The 23,494-nt window shown below is 42.2% G+C and overlaps 1 protein-coding gene across 2 annotated transcripts in view; it reads right to left on the reverse strand.

Annotated features, from left to right (window-relative positions):
- Nucleotides 1-23,494, reverse strand: part of LOC126252805 (venom carboxylesterase-6-like) — a 152,161-nt gene that overhangs the window by 87,273 nt on the left and 41,394 nt on the right. For both annotated transcript variants that reach the window (XM_049953742.1, XM_049953741.1), the window contains exon 2: nt 19,976-20,113. In XM_049953742.1, coding sequence (XP_049809699.1) covers nt 19,976-20,113 — 138 coding nt within the window. The remainder of the gene's footprint in view (nt 1-19,975; nt 20,114-23,494) is intronic.

A 23,494-nucleotide genomic window follows, 5' to 3' on the forward strand; every position in this document is an offset into this window, starting at 1 on the left:
TACAGCCATATCTGGAACCAAAAATAGCATTTACATACATTTGTTCTGTCACATAAAGCACCTATACCTTTTTCTTAGCTCTTTAACATAATGAATGATTTTTATTTAGTTATTTATTTATTTTGAAACTAGAGACCAAGAAAACAGCAGAAACACTTAATATTTAAAGTTTATTAGACTCACAATGACACCAAGTCAAAATCTGGTGGACAGTTCTTTCAGTAAATAAGAAATATTCAAACTGTTTGATGAAACTGAAGGAACACTTTTCTAATTCTGTTCCCAAAAATTATTTTTTTAACTGCAACACATGTTGGTATCCCTGAACCATAGTCCACGACAGCTTTTTAGGTTTATGTGCAACTGAAGCTCATATTACATGGTGAGAGACAGAAATGCATCAGTTTTTACATCTGCAATCCTCCACTGTTCAGAAACTAAAAGAGGTATGAATATAAAATTTAAGCACTTCTTTCAAATGGTTGTAAGGGACACCTCATTCTGTGTGTCATTTCATGTCAAAATTCCCAATAAAATTAAACAGCTACTGGCTAGAAATTATCCGTCTGGGACTACTTCAGTCTGCTAACATTCACAGGATGTCCTCCTACACCATGACAGCTCTGTACCAAAAGGCACTCTAGTGTGTAAGAGTCTCACACGTGCAGCAGAAACTCACAGGATTGTTGTGCTTTATGTCAGTCACTGGCTCCTCATCCCATTGCATCTCATGGCTGTGAATATCAAACAATGTGGCTACAAGTGAGTCTGAAGGCTGAGATTATTGGCTCTAAAATTAAGCAACTTTTACTCTGAGTTTTTGCCAATTGATGTTTGTTTTAAGAAGGATGATTGTGTAAATGAAAGATGTTTATGTTAATGAGTTTGTTAACAAGAGCAATGTGCTGCAAGTGCCACATACATCTTACACACCAGAAGGAAGAGTTTTGTCATGGTTGACTTTCCCTAGACGATCAGTAGTTCTCCGGAATGTCCTCCCCTCCCAGGGCCTTACGCCCAAACCTCCAGATGTCGGACACTCAGATCTGGACCAAACATTGTATGCTGATAGACTATCAACCACAACTCAAATTTAGTTGGTACTATGTGCTGTCTTCCAAAAGAACAGGCGTAAACGTTAATTAAAAGTAACACCAGAACTACCAGAGCATGTGAAAAGCATTTCTGCAAGATATCTGGTTTCCATACAGGAGATGGTAGAGCGCTAGATCGCCATCCGCAGATCAAATCCTACAAACAACTTTTTTTTCCTTTACTGCATTATGTGTGAAAGTGTTATGTGGCACAACATTTTCCTGACATGTAAAAAGGCATTTTGGAGTTTGTAGAAATGTTCTTTTGGCAAACAGACATGACTTATGATGAAGCAGCTAGAGCATTTGTAGTTTCACAGAATAAACAGAAACAGTGAGACAAAAGAATAAAGAAACAGTTGCATCACAAGTGTGGAAGTAGTAGTAGTAGTAGTAGTAGTAGTAGTAAATAGTAGCACCACCACCACCACTACTACTACTACTACTACTACTACTACTACTTCGACACATGTGATGCAATTGTTTCTGTATTTTTCTGTTCTGTGAAATTACGAAGGTACTCTATAGATTTACTACTTTCAAATAAATGAATCAAAAACAGACTGCCAAGAGGACATTGTTGTAAACTCGAAACAGCCCTTTTACATGTCAGGAAAATGTTGTTCGATGTAACACTTTCACACACAATACAGTGGGGAAAAAACTAATTTGCCCTCATTGGGATTTGAACCCCAGTCCCATAAAATAAAAACAGACAAAATGAACCCCCGAATTTTTTGTACAACAATCTACCGCACTACCAACTCACGCATGAAAACACACAATTTGGCTCGCAGATATGCTTTTTGTGTGCTCTGGTAGTTTTGGTGTTACTATTCTTCAACCTTTATGCCCATTCTGCTTGACGACAGCACATAATACAAACTAAATCGGAGTTTTGGTTGATACTCTATCGACATACAATGTATGGTCCAGATCTGAGTGTCTGATATCTGGAGGTTTGGATGTTAGGTCTTTCAGTGCAGTCTAATTCTTCTTGTATAATACTGCCTTGAAGTTCACCTTCCTTGTACAGATCCACTATGTACTCCTTCCACCTTTCAGCTTTCCCTTCTTTGCTTACGACGAGTTTTCCATCTAAACTCATTATAATCATACAGCTGCTTCCCTTTTCTTAAGGTAGTATCTATACTATTCCTAGTGAAATATGCTTCTAAATCATTACATTTGTCCTATAGCCTCTCCTGTTTAGCCCTTTCGTACTTCCTGGCAATCTCATGTTTTAGATGTTTGTATTCCCTTTTGTCTGTTTCATTTGCTGCACTTTTGAATATTCTCTATTCATCAGTTAAATTCAATATCTCCTGTGTTATCCAAGGATTTCTACTAGGCCTTGCCTTTCTACTTACCTGATCCCCAGCCGCCTATACTATTTCATCTCTCAAAGCTAACCATTCATTATCTACTGTACTCATTTCCCCTGTTCTAATCAACCATTGCCTAATGCTCTATGTGAAACTCTCAAAAACCTCTGGCTCTTTCCACTTATCCAGGTCCAATCTCCTTAATTTCCTATCTTTTTGCAATTTCTTTACTTTTAATCTACAGTTCACAACCAACAAATTGTGATCAGAGCACACATCTGTGCCTGGAAATGTCTTGCAATTTAAAACCTGGGTCCAAAATCTGACTTACCATCATATAATCAATCTGAAACCTTCCAGTGTCTCCAGGTCTCTCCCACATATATAACCTTGTTTCATGATTCTTAAACCAAGTGTTAGCATTGATTAAATTATTTCTGTGTAAAATTCAGACAGTTTCCTCTTTCATTCCTTTCCCCCCGTCCATATACACCTACTATTTTTCTTCCTCTTTCTTTTTCTACTTTCAAATTCCAGTTCCCGATTATAACTAAATTTTCTTCTCCCTTATCTATTTAAAAATTTATTTTATGTTATCATGTATTTCTTCAATCTCTTCATTTGCAGAGCTAGTTGGCATATAAACTTTTAGTAATGCACTTCTTGGCTTCGTGTCTATCTTGGCTACTATAATGTGTTCAATATGATTTCATAGTAGCTTACCTGCATTCATATATTCTTTCTGACTATTAAACCTACTCCAGCATTACCTCTTTTTTATTTTGGACTTATAAGTGTTATTCACCTAACCAGAGGTCCTATTCCTCCTGCCACTGAATTAATTCCCACTACACCTAACTTCAACCTATCTATTTCCATTTTTAAAATTTTCTAATATTCCATGCTCCGATCTGTAGAATGCCAGTTTTGTTTTCCCTAAGGACATATTCCTAGTAGTTTCCACCCGGAGGTCCGAATGGGTCAATACTATACCTCCAGAATATTTTACCACAGAGGCTGTCATTATCATTTAAACACTCAGTGGAGCCACATCCCCTTGGTAAAAATTATAGCCATTCACAGTACCAGTACAGCAAGGCTGTTTTGGTTGATGCCAGATGGCTAGATAAATGAATCATCCAGACTGTCCCCCCTTCAACTACTGCAATGGCCACTGCCTCTCTTCAGAAACCACACATTTGTTTGGCCTCTCAACAGAAATTCCTCAATTGTGATTGCATCTGATGTACAGCTATTTGTATCGCTTAGGCACACAAGTCACCCCACCGATGACAAGGTCCATCGTTCACAGGTGGACTTCCATGGTAAGGTTTGAAAATTAGATTCACTTACTTACACTAATGCAGGCCACATACTACTAGCTTAGTGTTTTCATGGAATATTACTTCATCCACAAAGGAATTCAGCCATAACCAGACTGTCTTCTGCTAATACTGTGTGTGTAAACTGACTCGCCATCTTCAGAGTGACTCATTAAGACTGACAGCAAACTGCTCCCACCCACCTTACTTTCTGGTAGGGTAAGCCAATTGCACAAGTAAATGCAGAAGATCATAATGGAAGAAATTTCACATAGGTGGCAGAGATATATGCTACCAAGCGCAAATCCTTTCAACCAAAGGGTGCTTTAGGTTGAAATAGGTTTGTCATGTGATTAATTAAATCATAACGATGCTTTCAATCTTGATAAAATGTGCAACCAGCATTTGGAGTCATTAAGTCTCATAGACAACAGTTCATGAGAATTTGACTCATCCTTTTACAGAGGGTGTATAGCTCTGCTGTATGTGTGATATTTCTTCCACTATGACCTTCTCTGTACAGATGTGCAACTGGCTGCCCAATTCACATTGCTCAAGTTGTGAAAGACTTAAAGATAATTGTGTTGTATTACACAGCATGCCTTGCTACAGCCAATTTGTGGTTGCATACATGCAACAATATGTTGTAGAGAGTGTATGAGAGGACTGCTTTGACAATTGCTCCTGCCTCTGATGAAATGGGACACCTGTGATAGAATGAGCAGAATGTACTGAGTGGGTCTCTGGCTCAAGTCCTTCACCTATACTTGGGCGTTGCAATTAGGAGTTGCATAATGTAACCAGTCACCCTCCTCTAATGTTACCCTTTTTTTATAGAGATAACCAATACCATTTATACTACCGATTCTTGCATAGGTTAAAATTACCTCAGCTGTTTCACTAAAAGAATTCATATGATTTTGTATATGATGTATTATATTTCAGGCTAAAATGTATAAAAAGGAAATTAATGCGTTACAATCGCTATGCACTAACATTTAAAATTACTGTTCTTTTAAGAATAATTGAAGTTACAAAATCTCTGGCGTACTTAAAATTCATGTTATTAAATTTGTTTCTTGATTTATTTATGAAATAATGATATAATTTGGTAAAGATTCTTCTCCCGTCAAGAAAGTTTGTAAACTCTTTTGCTTTGTAAACTCTTTGGAAATTGTGAGTACCACAGAATGTACATAGTAGTTGGCATGCCTCAGATGGTAGTAAACATTTTTATAAGTTTGTCAACAACAATGTAAGTTTTGGTGTGATAGAAGTGAAAATTGTAAAGTCAGTGTGAGGCAAATCAACAGTTATTTCACCTCCAGGCACCTGTTAAATCAAATTTTCAGCAACAACTACAACAACAACAACAACCAGATAATCAAGATAAGTTAAAAAGTTCTTCTTTTGTAATCTTACTTCCCTTAAAGTTTTCAAAATTTGTGCAAAGAATGAGAATTTTAATAGTGATGTGTGGGAGGGTAAGATTACAATAGGGACAGACCGGAATGTTTATCAAGTTTGATTAGTGGTGAAATAAAATTCTGGGAGATATGAAAAAGATTCCCTGGGAAAGACATTACTCATTTCAGAGAAAGATTGGTGGCAGTCTAAGCCTCAGTGATGGATGTGGGACAGCTGTACCAGTCTTGTCCGATAAGCGATCAGAAATGAGGTCTATAAATTCATTTTCAACTTGCCAGCGGGTCCTACTACATTAGCTCTGAATTAACATCTATCTGTGCTTTGAGACCTGACTCGCCAGTCTCTGCCACTTTACATTTAACCAAGAACTTATTACGTGAGTCTATTGTCAGGTACAAGTATGACAAATTATCTGTACACAATATAAATTGAAACCCCCTGTCTGTATGTGAAGACTAATCTCAGAAATTACTGTAGGGATTTTGATACGGTTTTCACTATCAACTAGGCTGATACATGAAGAAGATTTACACACACACACACACACACACACACACACACACACACACACACACACACACACACACACACTCTTGACAAGTTACCACACCTGCGTTGACAGTACAAAAATACAGAACATGAAAGTGACATGTATTCTCTGAATAGTGGTTAAATATTGAAATAAATTTACATGTGTCTTCGAAAAATTACAGAAATGAATGATACATTACAACTTGTTATTAGCCTGTAAACTCCCCCGTGCCCACGCCCCCCTCCCCCCCTCTACCACTCCCCACTGCTGCCAGCAAGATCCCTGCCCCAGCAAAGCCCCTCTCAACACTGCCATCATGTCCTCCATTCCTACGCTTTCATTCTCTGTGTCAATTCCCCTGCCATATTGCTGTTCACTGCCATTCTCAGTTTTTCCATTGGACAAATGGTGGCACACTCAAAGAATTCAGATGTGGAACCCTATGCCACAACTGATTCTGTCACCCCAGTGAAGCTGACAGTGATGCATTACCCTGGCCAAGTGCTTCAGCTCATCAATCAATCGGACACCATGCAGACGAGGCAGTCAAGAACCACCCATTCATAGAGCCTAGCCAGTCAGCTGCAGCTGACCCCCCCCCCCCCCCCCATTGTTACAAATTGGGCGGGTGGGTGGAGGGGTGAGTGGGGATAATTTATCTAACTGGGATCCACATCCAAGCAACACAGGCATGTACGGCAGGCTGCCGCCTCTGTGGCCACTGGTAACACCACTGTGGGAGATTGCAAGAGAACAGTGGTGATGGGTCTCAGATCGGGAAAACATGTAGAGGGGCCCTAATCACAACCACCCTGCCCTTGCTCCAGGAATAAACCAAAACCTTACATCTGAAAATAAAAACCAGTTTCACGGAGGAAATGTGCTAATATTAAAGACAAGGAATCTGCAACACTATATTTCATATGAAGGGCCAAAAGAAGGGGACATTCCACCAATACATAGGATACAATCAGTCTGGCTCCACAACCACACCTAAGGGGTGGTTTGTTATGCAAGAGGAAACAATGAGTGAGCTTGGTATGACCAATGCTTAGATGGCATAAGACAATGGACTCCTTGAGAGGAGCAGAAGGAAGAGCACCAAACTGCAGTAGACTCCTTGATTGTACAGTTTACTATTGTGAGCAGTAGTGCACCAGATGTCATTCCACTTTTGGGGAAAGAGAGATTTGACGTAGATCTGCATAACTGCAGCTGGAATCATCAAAGGGGAACTGGTGGGGGGGGGGGGGGGGAGTAAGTATCTGCTCCTCTAGCCAAACACTCAGCCAGTTCATTCCCTGGGATGCCCACATGACTTGGGACCCACAGAAAGTCAACTGAGCAGGTGGCGCGGTCAAGGGCAGGGAGAAGGTCACGGATAGCAGAGACCAAAGGATGATGAGAGAAACAGGCTGTTCATTGAGTCAGAATATATTAAAACAATGAGAAGGAAGGCATGAGAAACAAAATGGAGGGACCTGTTGATGGTTAGTAGCTCTGCTGTGAATACGCTGCATGATCCCGGCAATAAATGGTGTTCTAAGCCAGTACAAGATATGAAAGAGTATCCTGTCCTATCACCTTAGAACCGTCAACATAGAAGATGGTGGCACCATGGAACTCTACAAGGATGGAACATGCATGAAAGACACTGGGAAACCAGAGGGGTGACAAAGACCATCGGACCCTGAAATAGGTCGATACTAATCCATAGTCTACACCAGGGCTTCCCAACGTATGGTCCGCGGACCCCTTAGGGGTCTGCCAGCTCTTTCTAGGGGGTCCGCAGCCACCTTTCACCAAATCGTGTAAAATAATGAGTAAAATTATTGAATAAAAATGTGAAAATAAAATTCATCACTATTTTTTTTTTCGTGTGAAAAACATGCGTACTTTTACTTCATGTCATATTCTCAAGCAGCCTTTGCGGTTCCTAAGTGAGAACGCATACACAGTTTAGTGGCGGAGAATGCATCTTCTCTGATTGACTGTTTCGCAACAATACGGGGGTCGTTTGTGCGCCGGCTCAAGGCGCTAGATGCGCTGAAACGTTTTACGCATGCGCGGAGTGAGCTTTGTCGACCAATCACAGCGCTCGCTGGCACGTTTGCGGCCCCAGGCATCACGAAATGTTAAACTTGCTTTGTCAGTGCACTACCTATTTCATAAGTCGATTTTTGACCAGTTTATTACTTTCAACATGGATCGATGCCTGAAGTCAGGATCATTGAAGAAGGGTGCAGTTTCTCCATCGCCTTCACAACAAGGGAAGTTTCCAGTTGAAATTAATGAGGAGGGAGGATGACCAAAGTAAGAACAATCACAAGAAGCTCCACAGCTGGATTTATTATGTGAAAATGCTGCAAGTACTCCATTGGTTGCAATATCCTGTGGAAGTGGAATAACCAAGAAGCGCTAAGTGCAACGAAAGCTATTTAGAAATGGGCTTTATGGAGACAAAGGAGGGTAAAGCTTAGTGTGTAATTTATGCATGAGTCCTTCCGAACAGTTCAATGGTTCCAGTTAAATTGCAGCAGCATTTTGAAGGCACTCACCCGAATGTCCAGGCTGAAGACATCGATTTTTTCAAAAGGAAGAGTGCTGAACTAGCTGCTTCTCAGCATTGCATGAAAACTCATACAAAAACAATTAATGAAAATACATTAAAGCTTCTTTCTTGGTTAGTTATCGAGCAGCAAAAACAGGCAAAGCTCATACCATTGCAGAAAATCTCATAAAGCTGTGTGTTAATGATACTTTTTCTTGCATGCTAGACGTAAAGGCAGTAAAGCTTGTATCTTCGGTGCCATTATCAAACAATACTGTCAGACACATTGTTGACGTGTCAAATGATGTGAAAGACACTTGTTTCTCCCATCCAACACAATTCATTTTCTCTGCAGATAGATGAATCCACTGATGTTGCAGGATTAGTGATTTTATTGGCTTTTGTCCATTATGAATATTCTGGACGTTTTGAGGAGGACCTCTTATTGTGCAGACCACTACCTGCAAACACAACAGGTGCTGAAATATTCCATCTATTGGATGATTTTTTTAAGGACTAACAAAGTTTCATGGTCTAATTGCTTAGATGTGTGCATGGATGGTGCAAAAGCTATGACGGGTCCTACAGTCGGAGCAATAACGAAAATAAAAGAAAACTCGAAGAATTGCAGCAGTAGTCATTGTGCTTTCCACAAACATGCTTTAGCTACAAAACAAATGCCTGTTTCGTTCAAGAAAGTTTTACACGAATCCATTCAAATCATTAACTACATAAAATCAAGGCCGTTGAAGTCAATAATTTTCACAATACTGTGTGAAGATATGGGAAGCCTTCATCGTTCCCTGCTTCTCCACACAGAAGTGAGGTGGCTCTCACGTGGAAATGCACTCTCTCGGTTGTACGAATTAAGATTGGAAGTCTTAGCTTTCCTTTTGGAGCATAACACCAAATTAGCAGACCTTATTAATGACAAAAATTGGCGTATACTTGCCTATTTGTCAGGTATTTTCTCCAAAATGAACGAAATGAATATTTCACTCCAAGGGCAAAGTGAAACAAAGATCACTGCTATCGACAAAGTTAGAGCATTCAAGAGGAAAATCAATTTTTGGGCAGAGGGTGTTGAGGAGGGGGAGGTCGAGTGTTTTCCTCTTGAAAGAGTTTTTGAAAAACAAAACATTGGCGCTTAGGAAGAATTTGTTTCATCAAATCCTGGAACATCTCCGAAGCTTTATGTCATTGTTGGAGCATTATTTCCCAACAGCTAAAGGTGAGAAGCTGCAGAAATACAAATGGGTGGTCAACCCATTCACTGTATCCAAAACGCCAAACATTCTATCATCAAGTGAATGAGTTGATAAAATTGTCACAGACCCTACCTTGAAATCAAGTTTTGACATTGATGGTTACTCACACTTTTGGATCCGTTTGGATAACAAGAAATATTACCCCCTTGTTGAAAAGTCAAAACATGTACTTCTTCCGTTTGCCACAACATACATGTGTGAATCTCGATACTCGATCTATGCTGCCCACAAAACTAAGTACCGAAGCAGTCTAGATGCAGAACCAGACATCTGTCTCCATTTGTCAAGAATTGAACCCAACTTTTCAAAATTGGGTCAGCAGAAGCACCCTCAACTCTCATATTAGGATTCCATTATTATTCCTACAGACTCATCTATAGTAAAGAAGAAAGCATTTTTCCTCATAGAAGCTCAGTGAACGTACCTGAACTATAACTCTGAAGGTATTTTGTTTCTGTCTTCTATCACTTACAAAATAATTATTAACTGAATTCTGTTGGCATTGATATTTTTGTTACGAAAATTAAAATGATCTCTAAAGCTAATTTCTTTTCTTTATAATATATTCCGTTCTCTCAGTTAAAAATATGGCCTGCCTATACTTCAATTACAATTACTTGCTATTACTCTGACACTATATTGTGGCAATTGGCTGCGAGCGTAAACAAATGAGGACTTCTCACGTGCCACCTTATAAAAGGTAAACCTCCTCTGCCACAATTGTTTCCTTTGAGAAAAAAGTCTCACGTTCTTCTTATATAGAGTGTGGCTCTGAGCACTAGGCAACTTCTGTGGTCATCAGTCTATATAGAGAGTGTTTGTTTTCCTAATTTGTTCACAGTCGAGGCTGACTGCCACAATATAGTGTCCAAGTAGTAGTTGAAGTTGTCAGCTGTGGCTAAACTGTTGCCACACCGCCTGCTAGCTGCCGGCTATGGACTGACAGCGCTGCCGTTCAGTAGATACGCAAAGACGTAAAAATAACTAGACTTTCCGAGCTGTTTTTCTTTGGATTTCACGAAAAACTACACACATACACGATTGTTACGAAATATGCATGCTCCTTACACAACAGTAGCCAAACAGTGGAAGTGAACAGACCACAAGCAGCAGCTTGTCAACAGCGAACAGTTTGGATGTGACGTTGATTGCTCTTGGAGGATGACAGCTCCAACGTGTGAAATGTCAATCACCAAGTAATTTTAATCAGGCTATGGTGTGTTGAACAAAGGTAGTAAATCCACTAGTAAGTGTGTGAATACAGTGGGAATTCAAATTGGATCGTTAATTTCAAGTTGTTTTCATTCATCTCTAAACCAAAGACTATTGATACTTCGGGGGGGAAGAGGTCATTGGGAACATGACACTTGCATTAAGAAGCTTTCAGTTCCCATGGGCTTCGCTCTGAAATTTAAAGTTACTGTGCTCTTGACTGACTGGGGGTCTGCCTTGGATTTTCAACTGAAGAAGGGATCCGCCAGCTGAAAAGGTCGGGAAGCCCTGGTCTAGACAGCATCCAAGGGTTGGGGAGGGGGGGGGGGGGAGATGTTGGAGGGAAGACATGGGGTGCATTCCAGTGAGTGGAGATGGAGATCCCAACAGAGGGATGTGAGACATCCCAACTGGCAATCCCACCCATGGGTACTTATCAGGAGAGAAACATCCCTTATTTGCAAAGAGGACAGGGTATATGGGATGGTCAGAGAATTTGCAAATGGAGATTGCATAAAAAACCAGGAGCTGGCTCCATCGTATTTGTAGAGGGAAAATCCCCACTTCTGCCAGGAGACTGTCAACAGGACTAGTGGGAAAGGCACCAATAGCCAGACACACCCCACAATGGTGAACAGGGTCAATTACAGTGAAACCCCACGTTTACCCTTTTCAAGGGACTTCAAAAAATTGGTGTAAAATGCAGGAAAATGTAAAATGTGGGAAATAATGTTTTAAGCTGTAAAAGTTACTTATAAGATACCCCCTTGCACTCTATGTATGATGTATGTACATGACAGGCATCAAAAGACTTGTCAGGGACTTTATTATCTAATAAAGGATTATTATCTATTAAAGGTTTATTATCTAATAAAAACCACTGATGTAACAGGAATTGATAACCATCTGGGAAGTGGAAATCTTTGACTTAATTTCAAATGTCATAATCAATGTTTCTGGAAAGCCTGCAGCTGCCATTCATTATTTAAATAATGAAATATTGCACTAGTTACATATTTTGTCATGCTTAATAATGTGTTTCGAGAATTTTTTCTCATCATCAAGTGCAAATATGTAAATAGGTATTTTGTATGGTGTTTGAATATGTGTTTTTCTGTTCTCTTTCACTGTACTCGTCTTTTTGAGGTTATCAGGTACTGTGACTCATCAGTTATGTAGAAAACCGTACACGCACATGCACACTATCACTCACATTGTTTGTTCATATAACATTACAAAAAATACATACGTAAATACTACACTTGACAATGAGAATAAATTGTTGAAACACTTTTTGCTCAGCATGAATAAAATATGTAACCGGCGCTGTGTTTACACTAAAACATTTGAGCAACACAAAATGAATGACGGTTTCAACTAGCGCTCCACATGGCCATACGCCAAAACACGCTAAATATGGTCCAACAAAGATGTCATGGTGATCACAACAATCATGAAACTGCATTTTCACAGTAGAAACAGTTTGGAAATGGTTGTGAATGGTCATGATATCTTACAAACAAACCTAGTTACTCCCATCAGCCAGCACGCCATGTAGAGCTTGGCAGCAGCGGGAGATTCGGCACGAATTGTTACAACTTTTACTCATTTACCCATTCAAATCCACTGAATAGAGTGCCCTGATCTCAAGAAACTTAACCACTTAATATTTGTAAACACTACTGGATGGCCAACATTATGCCAGCATCATATTTTCTGCACAAACATTTTTTTTGTAATTCGTAAATCGTGGGAAAATTATAAATATCTTGACGCAAGATCAGGTGCAAATTAACATTGTGGGCATAGGAAATTTGACGGGACCGATAAAAAATGTCATAAATGGCAGGAAAACATTAATTCCAGGAACGTAAAAACAGTGTTATACTGTATTTTTAGAGTGGAATGAGCTGCTGAGCTGTAAACCTGACTACCATAATCTAGTCTGGCAAGACCAGAGCATGGTAAATATGGAGAAGAGTAGCACAGACTGCTCGACAAGATGTGTGGGCCAGAAGGCAGATAGCATTAAGCTTCCACATGCACATAATCTTCAGGTGGGGAATATGGGGCAGCCACATCAGCTTTTTATCAGAAATAAGGCCCAAGAAATGGAACTGTGCTACATCAAGGAGGTAGTTGCCTAAATAAAGTTCTGGATAAGTGTGTACTGCAGGTCACAACAAAAATGCATAACCTGCATTTTGGAGGGAGAAAACTGAAGCCAAAGGAACAGCCCGTGCAGAGGCCCACCAGATGGCAGTTTGGAGCTGGCGCCCAGCCGATGCTACTGAGTGGGAGCTGCACCAGATGCAAAAATTGTCGACATACAATGCCCAGGTAACCACAAGCCCAACAGATGTTACAAGTCCATTGATGGCTATGAGGAAGGATGGGACACACAACAAAGGACCCTGGGGGATACCGTTTGTGAGCTAACATCCCAAAGATGTTTGGGCTCACATGCGGTTCCTCTTCGTCAAAATGTCTTGGCTCCAACTTATTTAGGGGTTGAACTGCAAGTGTCACATACACACACCCTAAATTAGACACTTGTGACCCTTTGGTTAAATTGTCTGGCTGATGGCAAGGGTGTGAAATACAAAGTTAACATAACATATAATAAAAGTAATAATAATATCTGGAACTAAATTAATTACCCATAAATGATGTAGGCCACACAGTTGCGATTTGGTTAGAATAATGTTTATTCATAAAGCAAACTAGTAGTGCAAGTGGTTGTATTTAGAGTTACTATTACACTTGAGCACATATCCATTTTACACAGTTTGATCATTCGCAATCTCATCACGAAATACAAGTCTAATATTCCACCTCGTTATCTTCTTGAAAAGTTAGAGTTCACACCAGGCGCATGGCTGCTCATCACTCAGAGCCTAAGTCCCACGATACCACACAATGCGAAATTTTCCAGGTCATTTCACTTCTTAGCTACCTGAAGACTGACCATCTGCTTTCGCGTCTCAGTCCAAACTGTACCCTTTTGTGTCTCGACCAGAACTGTCCGCTTTCGCATCTGCCCCAGCATTCCCTCTGCCTGTCCCTGGCTGCGTTTTCCACACACTGAATATCCTCGCTCAACTGACTAGGGCAAGTCCCATTCCTGAAGCCATCCATCTGATTGGCTACAGCTTATTCTACATTATTTTACATTTTAACATGTTTGAATAATCAAAGCTTGACCACTTTCACGTTCTAAATAAAGTGACAATAATATCCATTACATAATAAATGTTTAATTCTTTTACATATAACCAATACAATTCCCTTCTTAGCTTTGAATGCCACGGCCAGTAACCTTGCACCCATGTGCTTTCTGATAAAAGAACAAAAGTAACTATTATGCACTAAACTTTACAACAAATATTTGATTACGTAATGATTGAATAAGGTGTCATGCTGTCATCATTCAATGTGCTTTGTGCGGAGGAAATGACAATCTGATGCTTAACTGAAAATACTGATAATTTAAATTTACTACATTTTTAAACAAATAAAGTTACAGAGTTGATATTTACAACATTTTACAAAACTTGTTAATTTTGCTTCAACAGGAAATCCTAAACTATTATAGATATGATCAATATTCAAGTTTTATTGGGTTCACCATGAACATTTATGGAGGATGGTGGATTAAAATTACTGTGGCTTGATCCCCTGCATTACTACAGAATTAAATAGTTTCCATAAATGATTCCCTTTATAGCTGATCTTAGGTCTGCCATATTTAACACTGCTACGTCTCCTCGGCCACCAATATCTTCTACTGGGTTTCCCTATGACGTAGGTTCTCGTCTGTCTCATTCACACACTACAGCGCTTAGGCCTCAATAGACAATAGACGCCTGTGAGTTTCCCCATCTCGTGGTGAATCTGCACCTTTTGTGGCATACGGTCCTGGACGACAGGGTTCGTTTCACAATCCCTGGAGGTTGACTTTTTCGGCCATATACTTAAATGAGAGGGCAATGCTCGTTAACTCACATGTCCTCCTAAATCCAAGGGGTGCTGAGTGAAGTGCTTGTAGGATTAAAACTCATGGATAAAAATCTGAAGGGGGCTGTGAAAGTCCCAGTCATGGAGGGTAATCAAAATGTGATGGCATCAAGCCATGTTGTATGCCTTACGTAGGTCAAAGAAGACCAAGACAAGGTGCCAGCTGTTAGTAAAAGCCTGTCAGATTAGTGTTCCCAATCTGAGTAAATGGCCAGTAGGGTATCATTCTTCCTGGAAGCCACACTGATCCAGAGACAAAAGGTTATGAGATTTGAGAATCCAACATAATTGGAAGCTAACCATCCTCTCAAGCAGTTTATAAAGTATGTTTGCCAGGCTAATCAAGCAGTAGCTGTCAAGAGACACTGGGTTCTTCCCGGGTTCAAGGACAGGGATAATTATATGGTCTTGTCATTATGACGGGAAAGCACCTGTGAGCCAAATGTGGTTGAACACCCTGCCTCTGGGTAACATCCAATGTTTGATCATCTGGCTGTGGATGTAATCTGGGCCTGGGACTGTATCACGTGAATAGATACGAGCCTGCAAGAATTCTCATTCACTGAAGAGTTCATTATAAAGCTCAGCGTGGCGAGGGTTGAAACAGAGGAGGTTCTGTTCAGCTCGGCATTTCTGCTGGAGAAAGGTAGTGGGATAGGAAGAGGACGCCGATGCTGTCACAAAGTGTACAGTGATGAGTTCTGCAAAGACCAAAGGGTCAGCACACAGAGCACTGTCACTGTCAAAGCTTGAACCAAACCTGCGACAAAGAGGCATACGTCCCCAGGGAGGAAACAGCGCTCCCAGTATTCCTTTCTACTCTGCTTAATAAAGTAATGAGCCTTAGCACGGAGACATTTGAAAGTGAGGAGGGTGGTATGTGAATGGTGTCATTTAAACCGCTGCAGCGACCGTTGGCAGTCCTCCACAGCAACTGCTTGGTCCTGGGTCCACCACGGTATCTGTCAATGAAGTGGGGGACCTGTGCATAAGGGGACAACAGTGCCAGCAGCATGAAGAACAGTGGTAGATATTTCCTGCACGACTGCATCAATGCAATTCAAGAGAGGCAGGGGAATGATAGAATCATCGGAAAGTGGTCACTGTCACAAAGATCATCATAGGATGACAATGTAGGGAAGCCACGAGATCTGGGGAGGAGATCATGAGATCGGTAGTGGTAAAGGTGCCATGAACAGCACTAAAAGTGTGTAGGGGAACCATCATTGAAAAGATACAAATCAATGTCTCTCGTAAGTTGGTCAATTAGGAGACCCCTACCCATCAAAGTGACACTCTCCCCCATAGGGGGTGGTGTGCACTGAAGTCCCAAAGGAGGAGGAGAAATGGGGGCAGGACTTGCTGTATTATAGCAGACAGTTCAACATAAGGAAGTGGTCTACCTGGAGGGAGATAAGACATTGCAAACGGTGATTGCTGGAGTCATTTGTACTCTAACCATTATTGCTTCCAGGTTGCTATGAAGGGGGATCCAGTCACTAATGACATTAGAGTGAATCAAAGCACAGACCCCTCCAGATGCTACCCAGTGGACAGCATGGTTCCAACAGAATGCCCGATAACCATGAAACGTTGGAGAGTGGTCATCATGGAAGTGCGTTTCTTGAAAAGCAAGACAGAATGCAGAATGGGAGGAAACAAGACATTGTATTTCTGGTAGGTGACAATAGTAGCCATTGCAATTCCACTGGATTATTGTGTGGCAAGAGTCCAGGTTAGACAGAAAGAAGCCGAGAGGAGGTCTTGTCACTCAGTCAGTGGTTGTCACCAACAAGGATGGGGTGACATCCATAAATAATATGGTAGACTCAGGTCGCGAGGGGGAAGATGGCCACTCTGGGGACACCACCACGGGGTTGGGGGTTGAGGTGTGGGGGGGTCAGGATTGTCCTGGGACTTATGTTTTCTCCTCCTCCTATTTTGAAGGTGGAGGAGGGCAGGGCACTGAGGGAGTACAGATTTCTGCAAGATCCAGAACCGAAAGAAAGCGGGTGGCCTTTGAGTGCACAGATGGTGGGTCTCGTGGCCAAGTTGTTGTTGTTGTAGGCTCCTGGTATGAGAGACGCAAGAAGCCAGGGAGACGTGTCCGGGTCGGGTGGGGTGGGGTGGGGGGGGGGGGGGCACCACCGGCAGGTAATGAGGAAGAGGGCTCTTCTTCAGCCGGGGAGGGGAAAAGCTCCCGAAGGAGAGGTCATGGGAACTGTAGGGGAGAGGGAGAAAAGAGAAGAGAACAGGGCTGGGGTAAGGAAGAGGTACGGGCAGGGGAAAACAATGTAACACAAGCAAAAGTTGAAGAAAGTGACACAGGATTGAGTATCTCATATTTTTTATGAGCCTTAGCATAAGACAGGCGATCCAGGGACTTCTACTCTTATATCTTCTTTTCGGTCTTGTTAGTTGCGTAATCTGGCAAGCAATGGAAGTGGCAGTCATGGCAACTGACACACACAGAGGAGGCGGAACACAAGGGCTTCCCTCATGGAGTGGGTATCCACAGTCACCACACAGAGGGTCCACTGTGCAGCAAGAAGACATACCCCCAAAACCCAAGCGCCGAAGGCACCTCACAGATGGTGGGAAATAAGGCTTCACGTCACAACCTTGAGACCTTCTCTGGGAGGATATTGCCCTTGAAAGTCAGAATGAAGGCACTGGTATCAGTGTGGTTGTCTTTGCGATCCTTCTACACATGTCGAACAAAGTGAACATCATATCGTTCCAGATAAGTCCACAGTTCCTCATCAGTTTGCATGATGAGGTCCCTGTGAAATATTACTCCCTGGACCACTTTCAGGGCTTGGTGAGGGGTAATATACACTGGGACATTGCCAAGATAATAATAAGTATGAAGAGCTGCAGATTGCGTGGCAAAAGGAGCTTTGTTCAACTGGGAGCCCAACCACACCTTACTCAGAGACTCCACTTCACCAAACTTGCCCTCGATATTCTCCACAAAAACGCATGGTTCTGTTGCAGTGAATGTGTCACTATGAGTCCTAGTACAGATAAGGTACAGGGGAAAGTGTTTCATTCCAACACGGTGAGCCTGGCCCTCCTCCCAGGGTGTAGCCAGGGAACGGAAGGCTACTAGGTCATATGAAGCATTCAATGATCATTCACCATTTGTTTAGACAGCTGTTTGAGAATGGCCAGATTTTTGTAGCTTGATACGCTTCATGCACCAAGTATCCACCCTGATATCACCCACTCCAATAAGGGCTCTACCCATGGGTGCCATCCAGTCACAGCAAGGGCCACCCGGCACAGTGACTGTTGCCGGGAGTTCCGATGCTCCTCAGGTATCAGTAGTGTGATCCCTGTCTCATCAGGGAGCTCAGTCAGATGGGTACATAGAAGCTCCACCACATGGGCTGGCTACAGGTGCTGGTGACCTAATAGGTGGAGGGGAACTATGGCGGGGAAGGAAGAGGGGGGAGAGGAATCCACACCATAGACACAAGGGAGGGAGTTCTTTCCCAAATGGCTCGCACTAAAAACAGAAAATTTAGAAGTGGAGATCAAACCTCAAGTGGGTACCTAAACACAAAAAAGGATAGAAGAGAACAGGCAGGACGAACAAAATTCCAGGTAATACAGGGAACCAGGCAGATAACCAAGTCGACATAAATCAGAACACCAAGAGAGGGGAAGGAGAGGACAGCGGGGAAAGAGCAAGGATAGGGATGGAGGGGCAGTGTCAAGGAAATGGAGACAAGGAAGGAAAAATGGGCTGCAATAACTCGGGGCCCCATGTACGCCACGCATGAACTCATGAAAAGAGCCATGAGCTACCTGATGGGAACAAGAGAAGTGAAGGTTTACTCAAAACTCACAGGGGAAGAAGAGAAGAGAAGGTGTTACTCAAAACTCACAAACGATGACAAATTCCTGAAAGGTTTAGTCTGGGGGGAAAAGGAAGCAACCACCATGCGACTATTCTCAAACTTGTCACACTTGGGCAACTACAGCAGAAAAGAGAGTAGCCAACACAGCACGATGTAAAAGCAGCACCCTGATTTCTAATGTACGCAACCCTCAACATTGGACTCGTACTCGTTCTGTTTCTAACCGCACTCAGGAAAAAGAAGGTTGCTTTTGGTTTGTAGATCTGGACTGAGCATTATGTTTGTGCCAGTACGTGGCATGGGAGCCTTTTTTTGTGGACCAGGCAAAACCTTCAATTTTATGAGAGAGACTGCTCATCACTGCAGCCCTTCTGTGGCCCATCTCTGAATGCGAAGAGATATTTTGGTGTGGTAGGGATGGTACCTATCACACTGGAGGTACTGTTAGTGACTGGTGGGTTTGATGTCGTTATTTCTGAGGAACAAATGGGGTAGATTTCCATGAGACAGCTTGTTAAGCCAAAGAGTTAACAGTTAATACAAAACTTGTGCAATGTACCCACCACTAAATATTGTATTTCGATGTGATGAGACTACAGGCAGAAACACACCAGTTCTTTATTTGTGGCTCACAAACTGCCTCTCAGCAAAATGATACAACACAAAGGAGACAAGGAAACTACTACTTAATGCTTTTATTGCTCTGAGTAAGTCAGGAGTGTTAAGTTTCAATGACATTTTTATACTCCTATGGTCTTAGATAATAATTCTGACTCTCAAATTAATCCACAAATTATCTGTCACTGATTTATTTCCAGCAGTGTAACTAAAGCCTACACATTATCCTGGCTGACACAAGGGTGACCTGTTTGAGAAAGAGCTGCTGACCATCTACATAAACCACTGAAAGCCTTTACTCATCATGACAAGCTTCTGTACATTGACACAGCCACTCTGATGGAGCAGTTATACCGAAAGGAAGTGGACACACTCAGGATGTATACATTTAAACAGCTACTACAAAAAGACCATAGTTATGCAATTTTAAGTCATCAGCTCCTAAGAAACATGTCTTCTCATAACTGGGAGGGGGACACCATTTCTTACAAGATATTGTGTTTACCCAATTAATGTATCATAAATTATAGAAATATTATTTCTGTTCAAGACTGTCTGAAGACAGCACTGACAGCATGATGGCTCAAACATTAATATTTATTTAACTCCACAATCTAATTTATGCACAACACTAATAGTCCAGTTACCAGCACCAGATTTTTTTTTTTTAACATGCCCTTTCTTTTAGTAACACAACACTGTCACTAACAATGTTCATGTTAATAAGAGAGATTTTTGTTACCTGAGGAGTAAATAGATTTAAAAATAAACAGTCTTCACTGCCAGTGACACTTCCTATTTTGAGACTCCACTGTAAACATTGTTCACCATCTTCAATGGTATCTTTCACTCCGGTCCAAGATTCTGGCAGCTGTGGATCCTGTTCACAAAACATACATGATTAATACCAATGAAGACAAACAAAATAATCAATTATTTTGCAAGATTAAGAAATACTAAATAATTTAAGCGTTTTCTAAGTTAATAGTGGGCTTTTGTGTGTTCTGCTAGGTTATTATTTCCCTTTTACGCACAATTTTTATACAGTGGAGGGTGGGGGAGGATGAAGAATAAGGAGATGTCTTCACCATGTTGTTTATGCGTTCAAATAGCAGCAAATGTAATTACAAGATTCAGTTCAGTTTGTTTTGTTTTGGGGCACAAAAACAACAAGTGTCATATGTGCCCATGTCAAAACTGTATAACACGAAGACAGAAAGGAGTTAGTCAATGACTATACATTAGTCCCAACTGATTTAAGAGAAGACAGCTAAAAACATGAACGTGGAGAAAGGGCTAAAAAGTACACCATACAGAAACAGAGGTCCAAAATTAATTGGCCTTCACCATATTGCTTTGGCAGATAAAAAGCAAAACGTGGTCGACAGCCTGCATGTCATTTGCTAAGATGGCCTACAACTCTGAAGGAAAACCTAAGTAGAAACGCAAACAGTTAAAAGATGGGCATTCCCTCAGGAATTGGCAGACAGTTAAAACTTGGGTGCAATGTGTATGAAGTGGTGGGGTAGCACCATTTAGCAAATGATGATGGCTAAAAAGGCAGTGCCCAATATGCAGACTAGTTAAAATGACCTCCCGGTGGACGGGCCAAAAGGAGGTCATCCTAGCTGCTGGGAGAGGTTTAATAAGGCAGAGCTTATTACCATGAAGGAAGGACCATTGACAATGCCAAAGGGACACCACCTCCTGACAGACGGCAACACAGATATCATTGGAGGGAATATAGGTACTCGTGGGCTGAGGTTCGAGGACTGTAGCCTTGGCAGCAGTGTCAGCAGCCTCGTTTCCTGGCAGACCAACATGACTAGGAACCAACATAAACAGCACAGTGGCTCTGTCAAGAGTGATCAAGTGGCAGTTTTCCCAGACCTGTTGCAATAAGGGATGGGCAGTGTACGGCGCACAGAAGCTATGAAAGGTGTTGAGAGTGTCTGAGCAGATGACACAATTGAAAAGTCTGTGTCACTGGATGTACTCCGTGGCCTGATACAGGGCGAAGAGCCAGGTTGCGAATACTGAGCAGTGTACTGAAAGCCGATATCGAAAGACACGGGTGCCAATGATGAAGGTACACCTGACCCCATGGTCAGTCCGAGAAAAGAACAGAATAGAACAGGAAGGGTGAGCAGGGTAAGAGGGAATATTGATGGCATATGAAACTAGGGGCTGGGACCATCAAATCAAAAGGGAGGGATCCCAGCATCAACCAGAAGACTTCTGCCAGGACTAATGCAAAACGCACCGGTGGCTGAACGGATACCACGAGGGTGAACCTGGTCCAAGAGAAGCAATGTGTAGGGTGCAGCTGATCCATAAAACTGACAGTATTAGTCAAGGCAGGACAGAACCAACACCTGGTGAGGGCGGAGAAATGTCAAACGAGCTGCACCCCAACAGATGTGGCAACGAAGCAAAGGACACCAAATTTATGAAAATAGCCAACCTTCAGATGATGGATATGGGGCAACCAAGTAAGCGTGTTGTCGAAAAGAAGACAGAAGAAACGGAACTGGGGGACCACAATCAGGCACTGGGCATTGAGGTAGAGCTCCAGATCAGGATGGGCTGTAGTACAGCATCTTTGACTTAAGGGGAGCGAACTGAAAACTGTGTGAGAATGTCCACGTGGAAGCACACCAGACACCACCCTGGAGCTGCTGTTCTACAGAGTATGCTGTTCTACCGAGTATGAGCTAGCCCAAATACAGAAATCATCCACTTACAGAGCAGGGGTGACCAACAATCTGGCAGAGGCCACAAACCCACTAATTAGAAAAAGTAAGACAATACTGAAACCTGTGGAACACCATTACCCTGGGTCCAGGGAGAGCTGAGATGAGTGCCAGCACCAACTCTAAATAACCAGTGGGATAGGAACTGGTAAATAAAAATTGGGAGGGGGCCCTGGAGACACCACTCATGGAGTGTAAGGATGATGTGATGGTGCCAAGCTGTATCATAGGCTGTAGGAAGAGTGAAGAAAACTGCGACAAGATGGTGACACTGACCTAGGCCTGCCAAACTGCAATTTCCACCTGAAGCAGAGACTGACCCTCCCGAAAGCTATACTGGCAAGGAAATAAAAGGTTCCAAGGTTCAAGGACCCAACTGAGCCGACAAGCCACCATCTGTTTCAATAACTTAAAAGAACATTAGTCAGGCTGGTGGGCAGGTAACCATCAAGGGATGACAGATCCTTGGCAGGCTTTAAGGACAGAAATTGCAATCCTGTTTCTCCACTGACAGGGGAATATGCCTTTGAGCCAAATAAACACCTGGAAGAAATATTGGTGTTGGAGGACTGGGGTGTTGAAGCAATTGGTTATGGATGGAATCAGGGCCAAGAGCTGAATCATGGGAAGAAGAGAGTACCAGAAGCTCCCATTCAGTAAAAGGTTCATTATAGGATTCCACCTGCCACCTGACAAGGGTAAAACTAAAACGGACAGCTTCAGCCCACTGTTTCTGGAGGAAAAAGGTAGCTGGAATGGAGACTAACGCAGATGCCATCTCAAAATGGGTCGTGAGGCATTCTGCGATAAATGATGGATCTGTACAAAGGCCACCTGAAATGGCAAGGCCTGGAATGGATGACTGCAGCCGACAACCTTAGAGGGTAAAGAGTGTAGCCCACAACCCTGATGAAGCGACAGAAGAACCTAGAGAGGAGAAAGTGTTCCCAACACACCTGTTGCTCTGTTTGATTAAGTTATGGGCTGTGACACAAATATGTTTAAAGGTAATGAGACCAGCAGAGGATGGGTACCACTTACGACGTTGCAAGGCATAACAACGATCATGGATAGCAGTGGCAATAGCCATGCTCCATCACAGAACTGGCCAATGGTGAACGAGACCAGCAAGCAGGAAATGGCAACCCTGGCCGCATGGATTATCGTAATGGACAGATCACGGATGACTTCGTCAATGCAACCTGATGAAGGTGGAAATATGACCTGGGAGGTCTACAGAGGCCAATAAGTGTGATGGAAATCCCAGCAGGATAACCTGGTCTTTAGGAGGTGGCAAGGGAATGAGAGAATAAACAGAAAGTGGTCACCATCACAGAAGTCAACGTTTTATGACCGACATAAGGAAGGAAGAGGGGAGGGGAGGAGAGTGAAAGATCAATAGCAGAGAAAGTGCCATATGTAATACTAAATGAGTAAGGAAACCATCATTAAAAAGGTTGTGGTCCGCAAAAAACTGGTCAACGAGGAGCCCCCAACTAGATGAAGAA

Source organism: Schistocerca nitens, chromosome 4, assembly GCF_023898315.1.
Source record: "Schistocerca nitens isolate TAMUIC-IGC-003100 chromosome 4, iqSchNite1.1, whole genome shotgun sequence".
Taxonomy (NCBI): domain Eukaryota; kingdom Metazoa; phylum Arthropoda; class Insecta; order Orthoptera; family Acrididae; genus Schistocerca; species Schistocerca nitens.